At 31.9% G+C, this 23,445-nt stretch overlaps 1 protein-coding gene across 1 annotated transcript in view; it reads right to left on the bottom strand.

Annotated features, from left to right (window-relative positions):
• LOC129223437 (cell adhesion molecule Dscam2-like) overlaps positions 1-23,445 on the bottom strand; it is a 157,639-nt gene that overhangs the window by 84,008 nt on the left and 50,186 nt on the right. The window contains exons 5-6 of the mRNA XM_054858050.1: positions 20,060-20,329; positions 17,016-17,426 (exon numbers count right to left, since the gene is read on the bottom strand). Coding sequence (XP_054714025.1) covers positions 17,016-17,426; positions 20,060-20,329 — 681 coding nt within the window. The remainder of the gene's footprint in view (positions 1-17,015; positions 17,427-20,059; positions 20,330-23,445) is intronic.

The raw sequence follows: 23,445 nt of genomic DNA, 5'->3' as shown, positions 1-23,445 counted from the left end.
GAATTTTTATCAACTGAAAAGTGAGTAGAGTAGATTGGGGTACGTTTAAGCAGTGCCTTTTTTTTTCTTCAAAACGAATTATAACTTGAGAGCCAACAGTCATACCAAATTGATGCTACTTCCTCGCAAATATTCTCACAAGTTTTTGAGCATCAGTCGAGCTTCAGTTTAGCATGCGGATAGAAAAATGTGTTTTTTACCAAGCCGAGTACATTTTGTTTTTAAAGTTTTAAAGCTTATTGTGAATAAATAATACATTGTTAAAAGCAAATAAATATATAAAAAATAGCAGAATTTTATCTTTTCTTGAGAATTGTATTTATATGGACAGAAGAGTTATTAAATTTCGTTGCACGTTAAAAATAAATCCAAACTTGCTGACGGGGCACGTTTACGCGTTTTCATCGGGGCACATTTATTCACGTTCTTACAGTGTCTTACAACTCTGTCTTACTTCTAAACGGGCCCCGGACGACATGTTTTGCTCTGTAATGTCTCAAACCATTAGTACTTTCAGGTTATTTAGTTTCTAAAATCACCATTTATTTTTAAATATGTAACACATTTATATCTTATAGGTTAAAATCATATAGTGCTGTCTTCATGCCTGTTCAGCTTTAACTTTATAAACTAGTCAGCCTGTAATACGTTTTCTTCGTTTGAAAGGTGGTAAGACATTACGTTCAAAACACATACATAACTACGTTTGATGTCAAAATAATGAAAAAGCGTATCGATAAATCAAGTATTTCTCCCACTAGACCTTCCACATCGTCACAAATGGACTACTTCAACGGAGACCATTTAAAAAGGTAGAACCAAAGCTTAGGAACCGGGAAAGGATTATGAACATCCACTTTTTTTCTCCTAACTGATACTCCGATTAAAGAAGCCCTCAAACAAGAGCAGTTAGAAGCTAGGAAGAAAAAACCGAAATGGGCAGAACAAAAAAAAAGTGGGGAAATTACCTTAAAATTTACAAGTTTTTATTGAAGCATAAATAGAAGACATCAGAGAAAAAAGTATGAAACCAAATCCTGCGACAGGGAAAAAATTATTACATTTTGTAAAAAGGAAATAAATAAATGATGCTGTTTACGAAGTAGAAAATTGTGCTTGCATCTATTGTTTGAAAGCACACAACCAATCGAAAAAAAGGACAAGACAGGGTTCAGTTTCTTCGATGTCAAAACCAAGTCCTATGGCAAGTCTGCGAAAAGACATACTTTATTTTTGTTAGTGAAATCTAACAGAGATGAAGAAGATGACAAAATAGTTCCCGTTTTAAATTAGCAATAAGTCCTATAATTTTAGTTTAGCCTATAAAATGTTCTTCAATTCATTTAAATTTGTTTAAATATCTATATCACTTACTCCTTGGTATCTTTTTTATTATGCGTAAACGTGCCCCACTGGATGCGTAAAATTGTCCCGTGTTCGGGGAAAGTTTACGCAACCGACTTGGACTCAAAACATATTTTTTTACGGTTAACACAAGCTGAGCAACAACTGAGTATACAAATTTTGACTTCATTAACGGCTTAATAAAACCACAATGTCTAAAATTTCCTGGGTTTAAACATAAAAACTAGAAAATTCATTGAAAACAATTCTTGTAAATGTGCCCGGGTCTACCCTATGGTTTTAACTTTAAAGCAACTGAATTTTTCAAAAAATAATGACATCTTAGAATCTTTTACAGTTACAAAATGTTTTGAAGAACGCAAAGTTAAGTTATCAAAAGGTAACGAAAGTCTTTCCGAATTTGAAAAAAGTATATATAAAAAGCAAAAAAAAAGGGGGTGGGGATCCTATACGATAACTACAAAACCAAAAAAAAAGGGGGGGGGGATCCTATACGATAACTACAATGTCCACTGACAAGATAAACATGATGCTTTGTTATAATTTTTGATATGTATTCAAACATGATTTAAATAAAAAATGCCAAAACAGTTTATCTGAAACACCTTAATAATAACTCTGATTTCTGGAGATTAAGGAAAGCGCACCCTTTTGGAGAAACTGATTGCAACCAAAATAGGATTTGCGCAGGTAGACAATGTAAGTTCTGAATAACACAGTTTAATGTTCTGTGATTGGACGTCATTTTATTATGTGATATATATACGTATATACGTACGTAAAGACTTCGCTCTATGAGTAGTCTCTCATTAAATGAAAAAATAAAAAGTTGTTAAGAATTGTCGATGTCAGTACAATTTCATTTCTTTGTAGGAGGAAATAACACGGTTTGGGTAAATAAAGCCAATTCAAGTGCACAAAGTGTTATTAAAATTAACAAAAAAGAAGCATTTCACTGTTAATTTTTTTTGAAATTCCAACAATACCTTATATTTAAATAAAAATATAAAATAGTTAACATTTAGAGACGGGGCTTCTAGTTATTAACTTATCAATCTAAATTCTCAAGTAAGCTTACTAACCTCTCAAGAGTAACTTTTCTAAGATTATCAAATTCGATCAGTTTTACTTTTTTTTTTTTTAAATATCTTGTTAAGGGTACTTCGTCTGGTCGTACTTCAGACACGAATTAAAGATATACATTTATTTTAGTTTTTAATTGAAAATTGTACATAAATTAATCCTGAAAGTTTACAAATTGCCCTCATGTATCTTTCACAATTATTTCAAATACGCAAAAATAAAAAATAAAAAAATATTTTTTATTAAATAATTCGATTTTTTTTAATTATTTGATGCTTTTAAAACAAAGTATATGCTACTGAGTAGCAGTAAATAGTTGCGTATTTGTAAATTCATATTTTAAATATTGATTATTTCTTTTTAAAAGTATTTCTGATGTTTCGTAGCAAAATATTCGTTTGTATGTCCTATCGTATTTACAATTCGCTAAAAAGGTACAAAATATTTTTGTAAGAGGTGCCTTCACAAAATAATTTTCTGTCAGTCTTTACCAGCTATGTCCAAGTTATTCCCATGACATTGCATTCCTCGCTTTCGGAGTGGTACCCTATACGAAGCACAAGAAGCATTATATTCAAAATGGTATTCGCATTTTTTTCTGTAGGCATTTAAACTTAGTTTTTAGTTTAGTAACCCATGAATCGTATTTGACTAGTCTTCTTGTGACACACCCAAACTTCTTTTTGTACGGTGGAAAGGGAGCGCATAAGAAAAAATCGCATAAAAAAGTTCGTTCGATCCATAAATAACTGCGTCCGTTTATAAATACTATCTTTAGTATCGTTTCAATCAGGGGAGTCCCAAACTGATTGAAGTTTTCATACATCGAACAAAAAAAAAAGTTTGGGTGTATATATAGTCGATCTCATTTCAACATAATTTTTATTTTAGTAACCTATAAATCATATTTGGCTATAGTATTCTCGGAATGTATGTATGCACTGACTTGCGTACAAACATACAGAAAATCGAAAATTTTACATTGACCATCCTCGAATATTGACCATGAAATATTATAAACCTTAGGAAATGATAGTGTTACTATAAAAACTAATGTAAACCGTGTGTGCGTAATACGAAAATAATAATAGAAAACAATAGTATTAATTAACTAAAATTAATCAATTCTGAAAAAAGCAAAAAAACTAAGTAAAATCTTTTTATTTCTTTAATACGAATTTAAAGAAACATTTTTGCCACTAACATGTCCGCAAATCTGTCTATCAGATGTTTTTTACAGGCGTACATATAACATTTTTAACTTTAAAATTAACGGCGTAAAAACGAATTTTTTCTCATTTAAATGAAACATGCCGAAATCAGGCTCTTCTTACGCAAGAGATCTTAATTAACTTCTTAATTAGGTATTGAATTTGCATCCTTAATTAGTGGTTTAAGAAGCATTCCTCACATTTTATTAGATAATTCAGAGAGTTTTAGAACATGAACCTGTAAAAGGAACTTCAAATATACATTTATAGTAAAGCATTATCTTAATTAGAAGAAAAAGTATCTTTTTTGATAAATGTCACAAAGTAAAAAATCTGCTGCAAGGCATTTTGGAATAATCAGATCTATAATGTAATGTATTTTAATAAGATTTTGAAATATTGAAATGTTAAACTGATGTAATAAACATATGCATCAACTTGTTTGCTGTTAAAAACCGAAAATGGATAAAACCAACATTCACCGGAAGTTGTCTGTCACTCGCCAATGTCGTTGCCATGTGCAAATTTTCTAGCACCGGAAGGTCAATTGGAAAAAAAATACGGTCCTCAATGCAACCACGAAAATTTCCCTTATTACCGATCCTAGTACGTAATAGTACATTCGAACCCGTTTAATGGAATAGGCAATTTGGCATGAAAATATGTTCTAATAAGCGGGATATTCCAATATACGGGATCAAAAAAACAACATTCAACAATTTGGTACTTTGAAAATTCATTACATTAAACAGGATATTCTATTGACCGATATTCCAATAAGCGGGCTCGAGTGTATAGATATAATGAACTTTATAACACCCTCCACCCCCTCCCCCTCAAGGGACAGAACTTTAGTCACGCCATTGAGGTCACAACGAAAATGAAATCGGTTCAATGTCAGGAGCTGAAGTTGATGCATATAACTTCTGCGTCGGTAAGCCTCAAAAACAAAGTTCTGATCATAGACTATGAATTGCGGAAAACTGATGTAGATCTTCTCTGAACTACATTTTTTCTTCAAAGAACTATTTTCGTCTGATTTTTAAGTAAATTTCGTGAAAAATGTTGGACGAATGATGCATTAAGAAAGGGTTAAAAGAACTGTTTAGTGTAAACATGAGTTTTAATGCAAAAATTAAATACGACACTTTAATTTTTTGCATTAAAAATCGCTAAATTTTGCATTAAAACGAAATATTTTCAACGACTACAATACTGGAACTAATTTCCATGTGTCCCAGTACCAATAACTCACTACCACGCATCAAATAGAACCAAGTATCACATTCAAGTACTCGGCAAAAATTTAAACACAAAAAATAAAGATAAGGAGAAAGGAATGAAGATAAAAATAAAAACAAGAGCACAAAAGTTTCGGAATTATTCTTATTTTACTCTGAAAATAAACTACCTCTCTTCTGAAAAATACAAAAGAAGCATTTTTTTCCTTTCTATTTTATTGATTGCGTGGTTGGTGCAACTTAAATTATCTCTAATCCCTTCTCTTGTAGGATCAAAGGGATTATTTCCTGTGTTTGGCGTCTTGAAAGAAGAAACTTGGCTTTTCGATTCAGCGGCAACCAGTCAACTTGCTTTATTTTGACAGCACAGAGAGAGCTTCTTGAGCCCGAAAGAACAAAACGATGGAAAATAATAAACTTTAAAGAAATTTCGTAGCTGTTGCTATGCTGGAATCGATTTTTCAAGTGGTGATAAATTGTTATTCTATTTTATGGTTAAAATGAAGATGTAAATAAGAAAAAAGTTTCTGAATAACTGAAAATTCAAAATAACTGCTGACATGAGCTCTGTGAATCTACAAACAATTTGAAAATAATTTCAAATAAATAAAAAAAATAGGTCATTCCGTTTTGCTGTTATTAAAATATTTTATTTCAAAGTTAATATCTGCAAAAAGCATCAAAACCTACTAACTTCTTAAAAACAGAATATCTTCGTTAACCGAACACTACCATAATACGAACATATTTTATTTTTCAAATTACTATTGAAGTATTATTGCAATTTAGCTTTTAATGAAGAAGGTAATACAAACATGGTAAAGAGGAGTAATAAAATACAACACCTGTTTAATCAAGTGTAGTATTTTCAGTTAGTAGTGTAACAGGAGTAATACGAATTCGTAGGGTTTATTCGTACGCGTCACTTGTGACCCAACAGCAACATATGTATCACGAACACATAGGAACTCAGTTTTTACTGCATAAGTTCTGATTTCAGACTCTTTAGTAAAGGAAGCATCGGGTATTGTACATCGATTTATATTATTATTGTAAACGTATGATATTATATAGAAAGTTATTGTAATGAAAAAAATACTGTATAGGTCCGGATAAAATCTTTTCTGGTTTCCCTCTAAATTGAGACAAACATTTCCAGAAAGCAACTTCTTTTAAGTACAGAAATACATCGAACATTCAGTCAAATACCATAAGTGCGAAATTTACGCTTTGCATTCTAGTGTGGTCTTTTTGGGCTAAGGAAAGCGATATTAAAAATTAAAAGCAAGATATCATGTAGTAAAACAACATTTTAAGCCACTGCTTGATTTTTTTCTTAACCCTAAGATCTTTATCAAGACAATTTATCAAGACAACCTGGTGTTTATTCTACGTTTCATGAAGAAGAAGTGTAAAAAGTGCAAGTTTTAAAACGTAAACGTTGCGGTTTATTTATGACGTTCCTACACTAAATTTAAAAGACAATCTTTGAAATATCTACACTATGTCATTATTGTTTAAAAAATTCTGCTTACAATATCAACATAAATGCAAACAGTGCGTTCTTTATTTTTGAAAATAAAATGCAATTTTTTTGCAATACTGTTTTTGTAATACATAGTATTATCTTTTACTAAACAGCACAGATGTTTTATTCCCACTGGATTAAGCACAACTCAAAATGCAACATTCTCGAAAAGAACATCCCAATAGTACTTGAAAGTAAAAATACTGCCCTTTTGCTCTCTAACGGCGATATGGTAAGATGCAGATCCTGCAGAGATATGCTACTTTCATGGCTGTTCAAAAACAGGCATTTCTCAAAATCAGTAATTTTGAGATATGACGTCTTTTAATGGACTGAGCGGTGTAAGAACTAGAAAGCTACCACAAAACAAAAAATTGCACTAGCACTTAAGGCGTTAGTGAAATGAATGCACGATATATCGCAACATAATTTCAAAATTTTAACGTTTGATTATTGGGTAGTATTGCAGTGCTAACATGAGTGTTATGTTGAAAATCATACGGCCACAAATGAATCTTTGAAAATACACTGTAGTGTTAAACTTAATCCCATGTGAGTAACGACTTGAATATAACCATACAGATAAAATTTTTAGATTTGCACTTATTTGTTATTAAACTGCGTGCACGGTATGTCATTGCAGCAAGTATTAGTTCCTTTTGAACACTGAAAATGTCAGGTAAAAAAAATCAGACCCAAATACGGTGTTTTTATACATTTATTTACTGTGTTATACTCGTATTTTATAGGTTTAAAAAATATGTTTACACATATTTTAAGCATATGGAAACAAAAACATATTTTTAACGCATGGTTACAAATGGAAAATGTTTAAAATATATGTTTACACATTACATTTTAAACTATTTCCTTTTTAAATATGCAAGCTTAAAACTGAAAAGTACATTAACATTAATTAATTTTACATTTGTGAAATGTTTTTGCTTTTTTAAATGTGTATAGAAAAAATCAATTAAAAAACTACTGCCGTCAAAGTGAAAAAGGAATCCATAGAAACTGTTCATATTTAATACTAGCAGTGAATGCACATTCTTTCATAATAATATTACTTATGACAATCCTAAGAATTATAATTATAACTGATTCCTATTTCAGAGACATTTTAGGTATCAGAAAAAAAAATATTTAAATATTGTTTTTAAAGCTTAGACTTTTTTATTTATAACAGTTTCTATGTTCTATGTTTTTATTAAATTCTACATGAAAAGTAAATAATGTAGTGTGGAATATCATTTTTTGTGTTGTTTATGCAATTCAATTATTTCTTAGTAGAACCTCCTCTTCATTTTTCGATTGTTTTTTTTTTCTTTTTTTAGATCTCATCTGGCTTAATTAACTCGTCTGCACGTAATCTCCCTTGGGTCACATCAGGGAAACTGATAGAAAAAATCCGTAAATGTTTTATCCCTGATTAGAAAAGAATCGTGATAAATGACCCCAGGGGGAAATATTCTTTATAACACACTCCCATATTTTATTTCATTATTCGTTACACTGTAATATCTTTGATTACTCTACTTAAATAGTAATTTTAATAAGACTGTGTGGGAAAAAAGTAATTAAAACGCAATAGAAATGACAGAAAAGTAATTTAAAAACATTGCCCATACAGGTAAGAAAAAGACCGTCAGACATAAAATTATAAATAACAAATAAGGGGAATAATCATACGCATAACAGCCAAACCTTGAGACTGGGAAAATTTTCTGACTTCACCAACAAAAAACTTGCACCGTAGCATACGAAACGGCGTAATTTCTTTGCTGGAGTACGTAAAATTCAGTAACTTTATTAAAAAAAAGCAATAGTTTTTCCACATTTCTTCATATTTTACTAGCTGCGTCGCCCGGCTTTGCACGGTCCACCTCGAAAATAAAAGTTATGTCAAGTGACGCGAGTTCAACACTCAGACTTGAACCAAAACAAAAACAAAAACAAAAAAAAAAAGTCAGTGAAATTTTGCAGCAGATTGCGGAAAAAAACCTCAAAAGTATATCTGACTCCCCTGAATACAGAAAAAGCCTCAAAACAAAAACAAGAATTTTACCTGTTCATATTCGAAGGGAAAAAAATGGCAACAGATCTTTCATCTCAATGATTTTCTTCACGCTATACATTTTAATAAAAGCATTGTTGCAGAAAGCTGAGCTGAAGGACTGAATAATAATTTGGATGGAGGAAATCCTTCGAAAAATAGGGATTTTATGTCGAAATCTAAGTGTCATAATCAATATAGTTTTTAATTGATGTCTCTACTAATTATTATCGGAGGATTATGTTAAACATCCAAACATGAAAACTGGAAGATTACGAATCCATCGATACCTGGTTCGATTATCAGTTCACTGTCGTTCGGGAGAAAAAACCTGGACATACATAGATACATAAATACGTACATAGATACATAGGCACATATGCTCAGTTTTTAATTATATAAGATAGCTCTAAAATAGTAAACAAAATTTGCTACCGATTAATGTGAATGTATCTCTTTATGATTTTTAGTTGCTGAGAAATTTTAAGCGTTAGTAATAATCATATCATATATAGTTTTACACAAAAGTGTTTCTTGTGACAATGTCATAAATGTCTCGATACTTGATTTAAAAAAAATAAATAAGGCCTCATTTTAAAGATTTTTTAACCTCTTTCGGTCAAAAAAAAATGTAATGTGAACTAAAAAATCCCGGTTTGCTCTTTCTTGTTACGCATTGCTTCAATGAATAGCATCACAAAATGGTGGAACTATTGACTCGATTGATAAGCAATCATTGCTAATAATCTGAAGTCGGGAGATCGAACTAACATGGGCCGAAAAATATTGTTTTTGAGGTTTATTTCCTTCAGCAGAATTATAATCAATATTTTCATTAAAATGTGATCCAAACTCATCGCAGGGTTCTGAGCTCAGATTTTAACAGTTGTTAAAAATAGGACACAAAGCATTGGTTTTTATCATGTTAAATCGCAATTTAACTTTTAAAAATATTTTTATAAAAAAGAAGAATTGATTTCATTTTTTTTTCTTTTTTGCTTTATTTCACACTACTTTAGTGTATAGCATCCCGTAAAGTAGAGCTATCAGCTCAACTGGCAAGAGCGCCTTGCTAATAACCGGAATAACGTTCCTCCATTGGTCAGAAAATTAAGTTTTTGAATGATTATTTTTTCTCATATCTGATTCGAATTTCCATAAAGATATAAATTTACTTTATTGGGGACAGGATTTTAAACCACAAATGTGTTGTTGCATTGACCTCAGAAAAAAAAAAAACGTCGTAAATTGTAGTATTATATAAATTATTTCTCAAAGGTTTTTTTTTTTTCTTTGTAGGTACGGGAAATAACTACTTCATCAAACTTTGAAAGTAAAACATAAGTTTTAAAGCCTTTTTTACCACTATCACTGATAACACTGAAAAACAAATTTTAACGAACTTTTTGTTCCTCAATGTACTTTGGATGTTTCTTATAGATTTCAAGGTGCTGAAAAAGACTATGCTTGCAAAAGATTTCTATCACCCTCCAATTTTAAGAAATTTCATTTATAAATTTTGGATTATTTATGCTATCTTATAGAAGTTAATATAATACTATATTTTTCTTTTAGATGCATTTGATCCATAGATGCATTTTTTTTACTCATTACAGCGGTAGAACATGTAACAAGAGAGTAGAAACCGAATTCACTTTAAGTGAATTCAATTTTTGAATTTTTTTCGCAACTATTTCAGTTTTATCTCCTAGCAGGGTTCTCTTGAACTTCAAAATAAAAAGTGATTTTTTTTTTATTTTTTCAAGCCTAATATTTATTTATTATCAAACTTTACAAACATTTGAAAAACCCGCTTTACCCTAGCAGGCAACCCAAAACGGGTAAGCTTAACTAATTGTGATTTGGTACATTTGCCAATCTAATATGAAGTTATAAATAATTATCATAGTTGACTAGCTACCAGCCAGTATAAAAAATATATAAAACAGTTGTACTTATCCAATTTAAAGCAGAACATTTGTTTATAAAACATAAAAGAATAACTGATTAAATTAATATACTAATTAATTGCCATTCTAAAAAATAGTTTTTTAAAGCTATACTTATCCTATTGAAATAGAAAATCTAAGTCAACACACGAGTCTAGAAATTATAAATAAATATATGATTAAATCCTATACCCGCTATGCCCGACCCGCTTCGCCTGAAGCACTTTTTTTTTTTTACAATAATTATAACCTTAAATTTAAAAAAGAAACAAACGAAATGACTGTCGTAGTTTGTAGGTAGATGGTGTCAAAATAACGTAACATTATTGACAATCAAAAACATAAGCTGATCTTCGACTAATCACAAGATACAAAACTTCATTTTGTTTTAGAAATGTATCATTTTTTTTAAAGCCTGTTAGCGCAATGCCACTTTACTGCTGCTTCGCTAGGACTGATTAAAACTCGGGGGTGTTCATGTAAACACCAAATATGTATGCATCGCCATTTACACAACATGGGACGGGCTGGGGGGGGGCATACAAAGGTCTATCACCTTTGAGCCACCCTCCCCTATGCACTCATTCCATTATGACTGATGAACTTCTAGATTAGGTAATGTGAGGTATATCCATTAAAAAGAAACGGTAATAAGAATGCGGTAATAAACGTAGGGTTATTAGGAACAATTCGCACCCATGAATAAATATAAAGATTACATTTACAGAGTATGTCATTACGGTATTTTTATTTGTTTTCAATATCCATTATCTCAAAAATCAAAATACAACCTTAAAACATATGATGAATTTAATTTCTTTTTCAGTCAATGTTAAACAGATCTTCGCCTATTCTTTCGATGTAGCATTTGACCGAATTGAGAACCTGTTCATGAGTTTATTAAAAGGAAAAAAAGGAAAGCACCCTATTTTACCAAAAGCTGGTACGTTTATCTGTTTGAATATGAGTTTCAATCTTATACAAAGAGCTACAAAAAGATCTAAATCATTTGCAATTAAAATCGTATGCAATAGAGACCATTGACTTTCGCTATCCTGAATTTGATTGAGTACGTGTCTTTATGGACAGATTTATGCTGGAAAGATCACATGGTGCTGAAGCTGGTATGCGCTCTTCAGTTTTTACTTGCGATGAGACCTCTAACTACTGCCATTGATGGTGAAGTTGAAGCTAATGCTGTGGCTATACAAATCCTCGATTCGTGCCCACTCATTTGAAAGAGCAGTTATATTGTCAGATTCTAAGAGTGCACTACAGGCCTTTCAGAATGTACAAAAAAGTTCCCAAAGAATTTTAGAGTGCATGCCTTTACTTTACTTTCATTCCAATGAATTCCTGTCCACTGCGGAACTGTGGGCAGTGAAAAAGCTGAGGCACTGACTAAGAAAGGAGCTTTGGGTAGAATGACGCATGAATCGTGGACTTGCCTTCCATACAACTAAATGATTTGTTAACCTGAACTTCAGAAATGTTCTGAAACAAGGTATAATGCAACGTGTGCTTAACAAGAGATGGATGACTCTGGGGAAAACAGAACAATAACCAGTTATTTTAGGGAGACTGCTGTGGCTCACTTTAAAGGTGTTTCACTGGACGTAACCTTTTCCGAGACCATCTCTACATAATCAGAGTGGTGGATTCAACAAAATGTACTTTGTGTGACTCCATATAATCAGTGATTTTAGAACATTTAGAAATTTGTATTGTGTTATCTCAATGTGAGGACATTTTCAAAAAGAAAAAAAAATGGAGAGCTTGTGAACTAATGGCTTTAACGCAAATGATCGGCATTTGTAAAACGACAAAATAAAAGTACTGTTGCACAGTTCTCTCTATCATATATATATATATATATTTGGTCACGTCAAATTTTACGGAAAGTCTTTCGAAAAAAAAAGCAACTTTCATCCCTTATACCATTGATGGTCGTTTTGTAATGAAAGTCTTACTTATTAAAAGTCATTCGACAGTAGAAGTAGGTTCTGTAGTTGAGGCGGTGCAAAAATAATTATGTTTGGTGGGTTGGCAATATAATATATATATTGCAATAGTTTTCCAAGAAAGTTTTTAAAATTCTGTACGGTCGATAAGGGTAAAAAGAAACATGGGGCAAATGAAAATACTTTCTATTATTTATAAACTTACTGTTGGCGAAGTAAGACTAGGGAACGTATACCATGGGGAAAGATGCTGTACCCACGGACGGTTGTACCTACGGACGTTGGTCGGGAAATTCCGGATATCATCGAGAGAGATCCTAATTGGGGTTCAACGTGTGTGTCATAGCCCTCTCTAGTACCCCTGGAAGTTTCAACGCCATCAAACGTACGTTAAAGATTCTATCACATTTTTTTTTGGTTTTAGTAGGGTCTAAGTAAAAAATAAAAATAAAAAAAAACATGAGCAATTTCTTTTTTTTTTCGTCCGTTGTGGATTGTATTATTCATTTCTGTTGTAAGTATCATGATACCTCATATTTTGAAGGTTTTGTTCCTGATTTTTAATGTTGTTAAACTGTGGTCCTGTCGATGTGACTTCCTTGCAAAACCAAAATGGAATATCTTTGTACCCAAGGACACACAACCATGTGTAACCACGAACAGCAATTTTTAGTCTCTTGGGTCACACATGAGTCTTCTTATAATGTGAAGTACATCAAAATAGTACCTTGTCATCAACGTCCGAAATTTGCTTTCAAGAATGATGATGAATTTGAAGTAAGGCTTGAAGTTATAGTGTTAAAGTAACCATCACCTGTTGTAGGATCAACAGGCCTTTAATCCCACCTGTTTTCATATGAAGTCAACTTTTCTAGATTTTTGTTTGTTTAATCTAAACTGAGTATTTTTTTTATTTTTTTTTTGGTGGGTTAATTTTGGTTAAAGGTTTCAATTTGCATATAAATTGAAATTGTTATGTAGATACATAGAGAGCCATACTATCATGAATTAAGTTATTTTTTTGTTTAAAAACACATTAATTATTCATAACATATTAACTCTCTTAAGACTATTAACTTTTTTAAAGAGTTCACTGGTGTTGAAAAACCTTCGATTAATTTTCAAAGTTTAATTTCTGTTGGAGATTTTATTTAATGTTATTTTCAATGGATGTTTGAATTATTTCAATGTAAAATGGCTTATGAAAATGTATTGAGTTTTATTCCTCAGACCTATTTATATATTATTTTTTTACGTGTCCATGGGTACAAAGGCACCTGTCCTTGGGGTGAACGAGTTGTTGTACCCACGGACAAAAAATATGGTTTTTAAGATTTTTTTTCTTTTTGAGGTTGAAAGCTTTGAGATTTTTGCCTGACAAAAATTGCCATACTAGATGATAAGTTGTAGATTTGGCCAGAAATATTTTCCGATCAATTATCCATTCCCAGAGACCAGCAAAAATTGAAAAGTAAATTTTGTCCGTGGGTACAGCAGCTTCCCCTATTGCATGTTTCCAAACAATTGTACAGCAATCGTCATTGTTTGGAGATAGCACTGCCAAAAAATTTTCTCTAAGCGTATTGGTCTAATATTTTTCATAACCTAAATCATAACTGACTTTAACTCGTTTTTACTTGTCATGAGAAGGGATACTAAGAATAGGTGTTTTTGAATTTCATCATCACAGCACTATTTTAGTGAGCACCTTAGGTGTTTCCGCTTATCCCGCGATCACTGTATCTTTTGACAAAAAGAAAAAACCAAGTTTTTTATTCTTCCTACATTTCTGGAAAACTCAATTTTGATGCAAGATATACATTTTAGTGTAAAGTGTTCATAAACGGAGAGCATAATTGAGATACTTATTTTTTGTATGATTTTAAATTTAAGGTATTTCTTACATTTGAAGGATTTAGCTGATAGATTGCGAACGACAGGCGACAAATTGAGTATTTTTGGTGTAGAACTTATTAAGCTGTTAAACTGAGTGTGTATAGCGTGATTATCAACCTCACTTGTAACTATGCGTTCCAATTTGGTGTTCTGGGGTCCCCTTAGAGTCAGCGGTAAAATCAGAAAAAAAACTTCACCAAAAATACTGTAATAGTCTTAAACTTTTATATCTACAGTGACTTCCAAAAGAGTGTTCGTACACCTACGATTTTCAATGAAATACGCCACTATTCATTAGTTAAAACTAATATTTTGGAATGAGTGTTTAATTATAAGATCTATGATCTATTTTCAACAAAACTACATGAAAAATTTTAATAACATAATAAAACTTGATTTTTAAGAAATCAATAATCAAAAAATGCCAGAAACTTGATCTCACAAAAGTCTTCGTACACTTAGGAAAAATGTCAAAAAATTAGTAAATAATCTAACTTTTTACTAAGTTATTATTTAGTAGAATATCATTCAGTATCAACAACAGCTTTCAAACGTCTAGGAATATATTTCTTTCTTTTTCTTTCTTTCTTTTTTTTTTTTTTTTTTTTTTGTGCAATTTCTGAGTAAGTGTTCAGCCACACTTCGAGTTTTACTGTTTCTAGTTCGCTTTTCGTTTCAATGGTGTATTTCCGTAATCTAGCCGCCAGATATCTCCAAATATGTTGCATTAATTTTAAATCTAGCGATTGAAGAGATATTTCTAAGTTTAAAGTTAATTTTTGAGGCGCAAAACGCAAACGTTTGCTTCTTATCGTTATCTTGATAAAAAAAAACGAAGTTGTTTCCAATTACCAAATTTTGGGCAAATAGTTTAAAGTTCTTTTTTAAAATATTTAAATCAACAGCATGATGCATTATTTCTTCAAAAAATTCCAAACTTCAAAGTCCTGATGCTGATATGCACCCTCACACAAGAACATCTTCACCGTCCTGATTAACTGATCCAACTGAGTTCTTCAGATTAAATTCCTCAATTTTTCTTCTATTTACAATTATACAAAAATTTAACCCAAAATATTGAATTCATTTTCATCTATATGTAAGACATTGTTCCAAAACGTTTTGATCTTGTTTGTCATTGACTTTACGACGGAAAGCGTAAGCTTTCTGTTTTTCGCACGAACAAGAAATTTTTGCAGGAAGTGTTCCCATTCAATCTAGCTAATCAGAGAACTTGGTGAACAATTTTAAGTGAAAATAAAACGTAAAATGTTTCATTCAATTCTGCAGAAACTTTTTCAGCACTCAAATTTGTATTTTTCATAATTTTTTTAACAGTAAATATCCGAACACGCTTTGTTAATTTTGCCAGTTGACCTATTCTTACCTTGTTTTCGATCAAATACTTGTCTTTAAAGCATCTAATCAAGCACTTCACTGTAGACTGATTTACGTTAACTAATTTAGAGACATTTCGAACCAATTCACGGCTACTGTGAGGGGAAAAAATGAAATTTAGAATCGTGTTTGTTGTTTTTTACACATATCTGCCATTTAAAAATAATAAGCAAAATATTAATGAATAAATAAACAAAAAAACTAAAGTCAAATGACTTTACAGTGTCATCACAATGCAAAAAATAAATAAAAAAACGACATATGATAACTTTAATCACGAATTTATTCGACAATATTTGAGTGTACGATGACTTTTGTGGCGTATTTTTTCTCTGTCTCTTCGTTTTTTGACAAATTTCAAAAATAAATTTTGGCAATATTTTGAGAAAAACTCCTGAGTTTTATTTAGAATGGGATAGAAATGCTGTGAAAAAAATTGGATTTTATATTCGAATTCAGTTTTGCGTTATTTTGATTTTACTACAAAATTTTAAGGTGTACGAACACTTTTGGGAGCCACTGTAGTCACTCTCAAAGAGTAGTCTTGAACACAATACACAAATTTTTATGTTTCAATTCCTCTAAAAGACAGATTACGTTTAAACACAAAGATTATATTTTCATTTATCCTAATTTACCCTTGTTATCTCTGACCAATGGCTGCAGAAAGAAGTAAAACCAAGACCCACACATTTATGTAGGATGTGACCTGTTCAATGACACAACTGCCTTGACCGCACAAAATTAAAATGTTTTACCTTTTTGAGTATTTTCTTAAATTCCAAGATGACAAAATCAATACCTAGAATCAATGACGCACTTGCAAACTCCGTTGCAACTTAACTGCTCCATATCACCCCTTCACGAAAATGGACAGTTCTGAAACAAGCGGAGCAAAGGCTCAAATTTTCTTGGTCAGATTTTACTTCTTTAAGCGATGATTGAATTGCGTTTGTTAAGGAATGTAAATTATGCCAGTATAATGCGTACGTTCGTCATATTATACGCTTTGTGACTACCTTCCATCTCTTCTTATCCTCAGCGTGATTAAAATGTTTCAAAAGCATGACATCATCAAAATTAATTTCCCTAACATAGAAGGTACTGATTTCCTTGCCCTAAAAATGTGTGGATTTGCCAATACATACTAGATGCAGATATTTATAGCTTTATAATGAATAATAAAAAATATGATAAATTGTGATTGTTATTATCTTATTTATTTATTAAATTTTTGCAGAAAAATCAAGTAGAACATTGCCCATATTCAAACGTATTTTTTTTTCTTTTCAAAATAATAACTAAAATCAAATAAAATTTTTATTACCTCTTTTCCATGTTATTGTGTCAAACGGATATCCTCCGAAAGGGCAGTTAACACTAAAAGTTGTTCCTGCTAATGCAGTTAGATTGTTCAAGGGACGAATGAAAAGTTGTCCAAAAACATTCAGCCGCTTAGAGTACCTCAAGCTTCCAGCATCATTGTAAGCTTCACATTCATACAGTCCACTATCTGACACATCTACTGACGTAAAGTTCAGGTAACTAATCACATCACCAGCGTTACTTAGGTAAGTGCTCACTAGTATGCCTGGCCTTGTGGACAATGAAAATATTCCGTCTAAGTACCATTTCATTTGAGGTGCTGGATTGCCGGAAGTGACACAAACTAGAGAAACGTAACTTCCGGGCCTGACTGTCTTTTCTGGGAATGTCATCTTGAACTTCGGTGCTAGATCTGTAAAATAGAGAGAAAACAATGTATAAGGTGTATGAATGGTTAAAAGCGTTTTGTTTATAGTTACGAATTACTTTGAAATATTTGAAAATAATGAGTGCTTTAAATAAATGTATTTATAATTAAAGAGGAAAACCGTAAATAAGGCACAAATTGTCAAGAAAAAGCAGGATATAGCTATTTCAAGGTTACAATGGAGTCTTTTCACTTGAGACGAAAACTCGTCACAGAGCAAGAAAATCATGAGAGAACTGCTGTGAGTGAGTTCTTCTTCCTGTTATGTAATGTTTTTTTTCCTTTTTTTTTTTTTCCCTTTTTTTTTTTTTTTTGAGCAATCACGATTGCTTATTGTTCTCACTTGACTGTTTTGATGTGCTATCATTTTATTTTCCGCCAGCACCCTCAGCAGCATCACCGTCGACCGGCCCCTCACGATGCTGCTAATCTAGCGAAAACCGTCTCCAGGCTCCATTCGTATGCTACACACACGCACATACATACACAACTGCACAAACACACACACGCGCGCACACACAAATACATACACTTACACACATGCACAAACACATACACACATACAAACACACACGCACATCTACACACACACAAACACTCATACCCACAACTACCCACGCACTCATACCTGCACACTGACACAAACACACATGCCTACACACACATACACATACCCCCTACACAAAAACACAGACAAACACTCATACACACAACTGCCCACACACTCATACCTGCACACTGACACAAACACACACACATACACATACCTCCTACACACAAACACACACACACACACATAATCATACATGCCTACATGCCATGTCATACACACACATACACACTCGTGATTGCGAAAAACATAATTTGAATTCAAGATGTCAAAATTCAAATTTCTTTTTTTTTTTTTTTTTTGCACTTAAGAAGAGGCTCATTGCAGCCTTGAAATAGCAATATTACGCATTTTCTTAAGAATTTGTGTGTGTTTTTTTTTCACTCGCATCGTATTGTAACACAAAGCTTGTTTTCTAATTTTTCATTAAACCTTAATTATTTTTAAAACTATAAGTTTTGTGGTTAACAGAGTCATGCGTATGTACGCAATAAATAAAAACAAACGACTTCAGAATATCACGTCGTCTACAAACTTCATTAATGTACTGTTTCAGCGACAAAAATATAGTTTAAAACACTCAAATGTTTCCAATGTTTAGAATACGACTTTTAATTACGTAAACTAATGCGTGGAAAAAGATTCAATTCTCCGAAATAATTTTCAAAGACAGCATTTTTATGAAACAGGTGCTTATTTAAACGATTTAATACAAAGCTTAGCAGCTTAGCTTAATCAGGCCATTAACAATTACAAGTAAAGTTTTATGTAAACATAAATAGTATTTGACATTTTTCTGTGAAACTTCAAAACAAACACTTTTGAATCGTTCACAGTTTTATATTTTATCAACTCGATTAGGAATGTCACGAACTGTGTCTTGTGAAACGGTATGACTAATTAAAAGAATGCAATAGCCATTCAGTTCATTGTTATTACTGAAACCTAGTTCAAGTAAATCTGTTTTATCTGCCTAATTTACATAATAGAGCAATTCCATGGTAACGGACGTATCATTATTGTACAAAACACATTACAAAGGCTCCGAATTTGTTATTATCTTGTTTTATTCATGAATTTTACGTAGAAGATGTACTCTTCTTATTCGTAATGCAAGTAAGTTAATTAAGTTTTTTTTAAAGTTTTCATATACAGAACATTCATGATTCTCTAAGGTGTTTTTTTTTCGTGACAACGCCATTACTTTGTCAATAGTTATCAAACTTCATAAGTAAGCATCATTTTAAAGATTTTTCCACCACTTTCGGCGAAGAACAAACAAAAATCTCATATTGTATTGATTTATCGGAAAAATCGGGTTGTTCTGTTTTTATTAAGCATTTCTTTAATGTATAGTGCCCCACGAGTGAGATCGTGGGGCTCAGGTGGTGAGTGCGTCGTGCTAAAAGTATGAAAATCGTGGGCTCAATCTCAGCGTGGGATTTATCGGTTTTAGATGACCTTTTTTTGACCTTTGATCCAAATTTCTGAGATAATATAATCTAAACTCACTGCATGATTCTGAACTACATTATTATTTCATTAAAATCAGTAAAGGAAACTTAAGCATGGTAAATTGCAGTATCATGAATAATATTTCATAGATTTTTTGAGAGTGGGGGTGAGGGTCTTGTGCGAATGCTTTGCACGAATCAACTATTTTAAACAACTTCTTTTGCTCAGTATTGGGCTTATCTTATAAGATGCATCCGTTTCTGAGTTAAAATAAAATGTTATTCAAATAATAATTCTGGAAATTATCAACAATTAATTGCATTATATAGAAGTGAGGTCTACGTTTTTCATAAAGTTTGTGAACTGAATCAATAATTCTACATATTCGAAACCTCTCTACAACGAATGATAAATCTAATAAAAGAGACGAACCCAATATCATAATTTAAACACGAAACTCTCTCTCTATCCTAAATAGAACATCACCGACACCCCACTCTCCCTCTTACCATAACCCATGCAAAATCACTTTATTATTAAATATCTCGTTTACCTCCTATAATAAGCCTGGCTGCCGCTTGTGCCGAGAAATCATCCCTGCTCACGAAGCACTGATAGATGCCGGAATCCTGTCTTTTCACCTGCCTGACTTGTAGGGATGTCGGCGTGGGGAATACCAGTCTCTGATTGACGGAGAGGGATCTCATATCTTTCTTCCACGTCAGAGAACCGATTGGACCGCCATGGATGGAACAGTTGAAGTTTGCTGTCTTCCCGACGTCAAGCTGCATCTCGGATGGGTAGATGCTGACACGAATTGGTTCTGATACGAGGAAAAAGAGAAGAAAATGAAAGAAAGGCGTGTTATACATGACAGATTTATTGAGCCGAAAGAAAGAATATTTCCCAGTATTGTTTCGTGCGTGAATAATGATTGTTATGCTGCAATTCTGAACAGTTGTGTGAAACGTTTATGTATGCTTAATGTTAAAAGCATTAGGAGTAAAAGCAGTTATATAAAATGCAATGGTGGCTATAAATGTGTAGTCACTTTTAAAAATGGTCACACTTTATATATTTAGAGAAAATATTAAGTTTTAGAAAAAGAAAAATCGTATGCATCATTTTAGCCCTAGAGAAGTCGCGCTTCGGTCGATTCCCGCCCGTTGTCAGATATTTCGCTCTATCCCACCACCCCTTATTCTAATAATGTGGCCTATTACTCCCCACAGCCCACACACTTAGTTCTGAGAACTTCCTTCGGTATTTCAAGGTTGCATAGCTTTTGGAAATGTATGTTGGTCATTTGCACCAATAGCGCTCCATCCTAGTCAGGTGTCATTTTCTCCCCGGGTCTTCCTTTCATCAGCTTTTGTCTCACGGATCGCTACGGCGAGGAAAAGACCGAAGCACGAGCACTAGCGTAACAAAAGGAAACGTGACTTCTCTAGGGTTAAAAGAATTTATGAAAGCATTCAATATCGAAAAAATATTTAAAATACAAAAAAAAAAAAAGTCAGCTCCGAAATATAAAATTAGATTACGTAGGAATGTCTTTGGTCTACCGAACTTAGATGATTACTTTATAACGTATAACACAGAGAAAAAAATATCAAGTCAATTTTATACATGATGTCAATTTCTGTTGGCAGATACTAGCAAAGTGATTGGTTCCGCGATTGAAAGCGATGATTAGCGAGAAAAGTTGGACAGTTCAAATCCACATTTTAGATTAATGTATGTATAACTTTTTCTACAGAGGGCGATTATTTGTATGCGATTTTTTTTTATTGTATTGAGTTTAGTATTTAACCGTTTTTGAAATGAACACTTACGAACTTGCATTTGTGAAACGTAACCGCTTCAAAAACGTACAATGCTAAAAATCAAGAAATTGTACGATTGTCTATTATTTTGGATATCATACATATTAAACCATATTGCGCTTAAAATTGTTAATACTAATTTAGTTATTCTTCTGGTTTTCTTTGATATATATATATATATATATATATATATATATATATATATATATATATATATATATATATATATATATATATATATATATATATATAATAAACAATGTATTAGAGCACGAAAGAAAATGTCAGCAAACAAATTTAGCTCCAAAGATTGAATAAAAAAAATTCGTTAATTTTTTAATGCTGCATTGCGAGCGAGAAATTTCTCAAGAGAAATATATTTTGAAGTAACGGAATATGAGGCAAAGCGAAATAGTTATAATTAACTACATGTTTTTCAAAATGAACAAATTGGAAATTTAATTTGAACATTGCGATAGTTAAGGAGAGCACAATGTATTTTCCGAATGAGCTTATATTGAAATATTATTTTATAGTTTTGTCAGTAAATTTGTACTTTCAAATAAAAGTAGAAAAGTATTATTTTGCGACGTGGTAAAAGTAATTTTAACTATAATATTTCCCTAATAAAATATTTTTTAATTGATTTTTCTCACATTTTTCTTTAGACAAGTTACAAAACGAGTGAGTAAATGTATAAATGGCTTGATAATTGATACAGGAGTAATTCATGATGAATAAAAATCAAATAATTATTAAGATGAGTAAATAAATAAGAAAATAACAAATTAAAGAAATGTTTAATAGCAATTTTAAAAAAATAATGAATAAAAAATGAACATTAAATAAATAAATTAATTAAATAATTAAATAAATAAATGTTTAATAATTAACTAATAAATGGGAATAAATGAATGTGAAAGATTACTGGGATTATACAATTTTCTTTTTGTTTTTTTTAGTTTATATGCAGTCGGGTTTTTTTTTTAAATTTAATAATTATTTTTTAGTGACTGTCGTTGAACAACACAAAGTCGACCTTCATCTCAGTAAAGTCAATTGGATAAAATATTGAATTAGCCTTATGCTGAAACATACTCCTCACACTGTTTCTTTTACTAATAGTACAGCAAAAATAGGGGTCGGACCCAAACATCCAAAAAACTAAGTTTAAAACTGTAATAAGTTTAATAAGTTTAAATGTGTTTATTATCCCCTCCATAATAACAGGTAAAAACGTCCTATCCCATTGTGGGTCGGATTTCGGAATGGAGGGGCATCTAAAAATTGCTGTTTTGGATCTTTTTTCGGAATTTTTAGAGTACATTTCAAGTTGAAATATTATGTCATACTAAATTTAGAAGCATTAAATTAAAGGTGTTTGCCCCCAAAGAGGGATGACACAACCCACCAATGCTACAGAGCCCCTCATCCCCGTAAAACGGAGCAGTACCCCCCAACCCCCTCCATACATTTCAATGGGAAATATAATTTTATGCAAAGTTAAAGTTATAAATCAAGTGTTTCCATCCTCCAAGTGCGATGGCACAACTCTACCCAAAGCTACAGCACCCCCCCAAGTAAAATATAACCCCTACCCTCCTTTCAATTCCAAGTAGAAGTATTTTTTCATGCAAATTTAAAATGCATTAAATCAGGACTTTCCAGCCCACAAGAACAGTAGATCAACTACCAAAAACGAAAGAATATACTTAGAGATTACCTCCCTCCCCCCTGATGGCACATTTGATTCAATGGTCAGAAAAAATACGTTTAATTGTTTTTTTTTCCTTTTCCTACATTACTTTTTTGCAGTACTTAAAATCAAAATTTTTAGTGTGCGTTATAACATGCATGTCTCAGGTACGTCATCAGACTGAAATGAACTTTCCATCAGAACTGGAGTTTTCAAATGATTTCTCCTAAGCTTGTAACAAAAAGTCAGCACTGCTGCTCCTTAAAATTCTACGTAAGTAAGGATCAAAAAGCATAAAGAGAAAAACTTTCGTTGAGCGCTTTCTTATTTTGCATCCTGGCCCACATTTATATTCTTTGATCAAATAATAGTAGGCCCAATAAAAAAGAACTTGGAAGCTCAATTAAGATAAAAATG

This window comes from Uloborus diversus, chromosome 5 (genome assembly GCF_026930045.1).
Source record: "Uloborus diversus isolate 005 chromosome 5, Udiv.v.3.1, whole genome shotgun sequence".
NCBI classification, from domain to species: domain Eukaryota; kingdom Metazoa; phylum Arthropoda; class Arachnida; order Araneae; family Uloboridae; genus Uloborus; species Uloborus diversus.
This window is presented reverse-complemented; position numbering and strand designations above follow the sequence as displayed.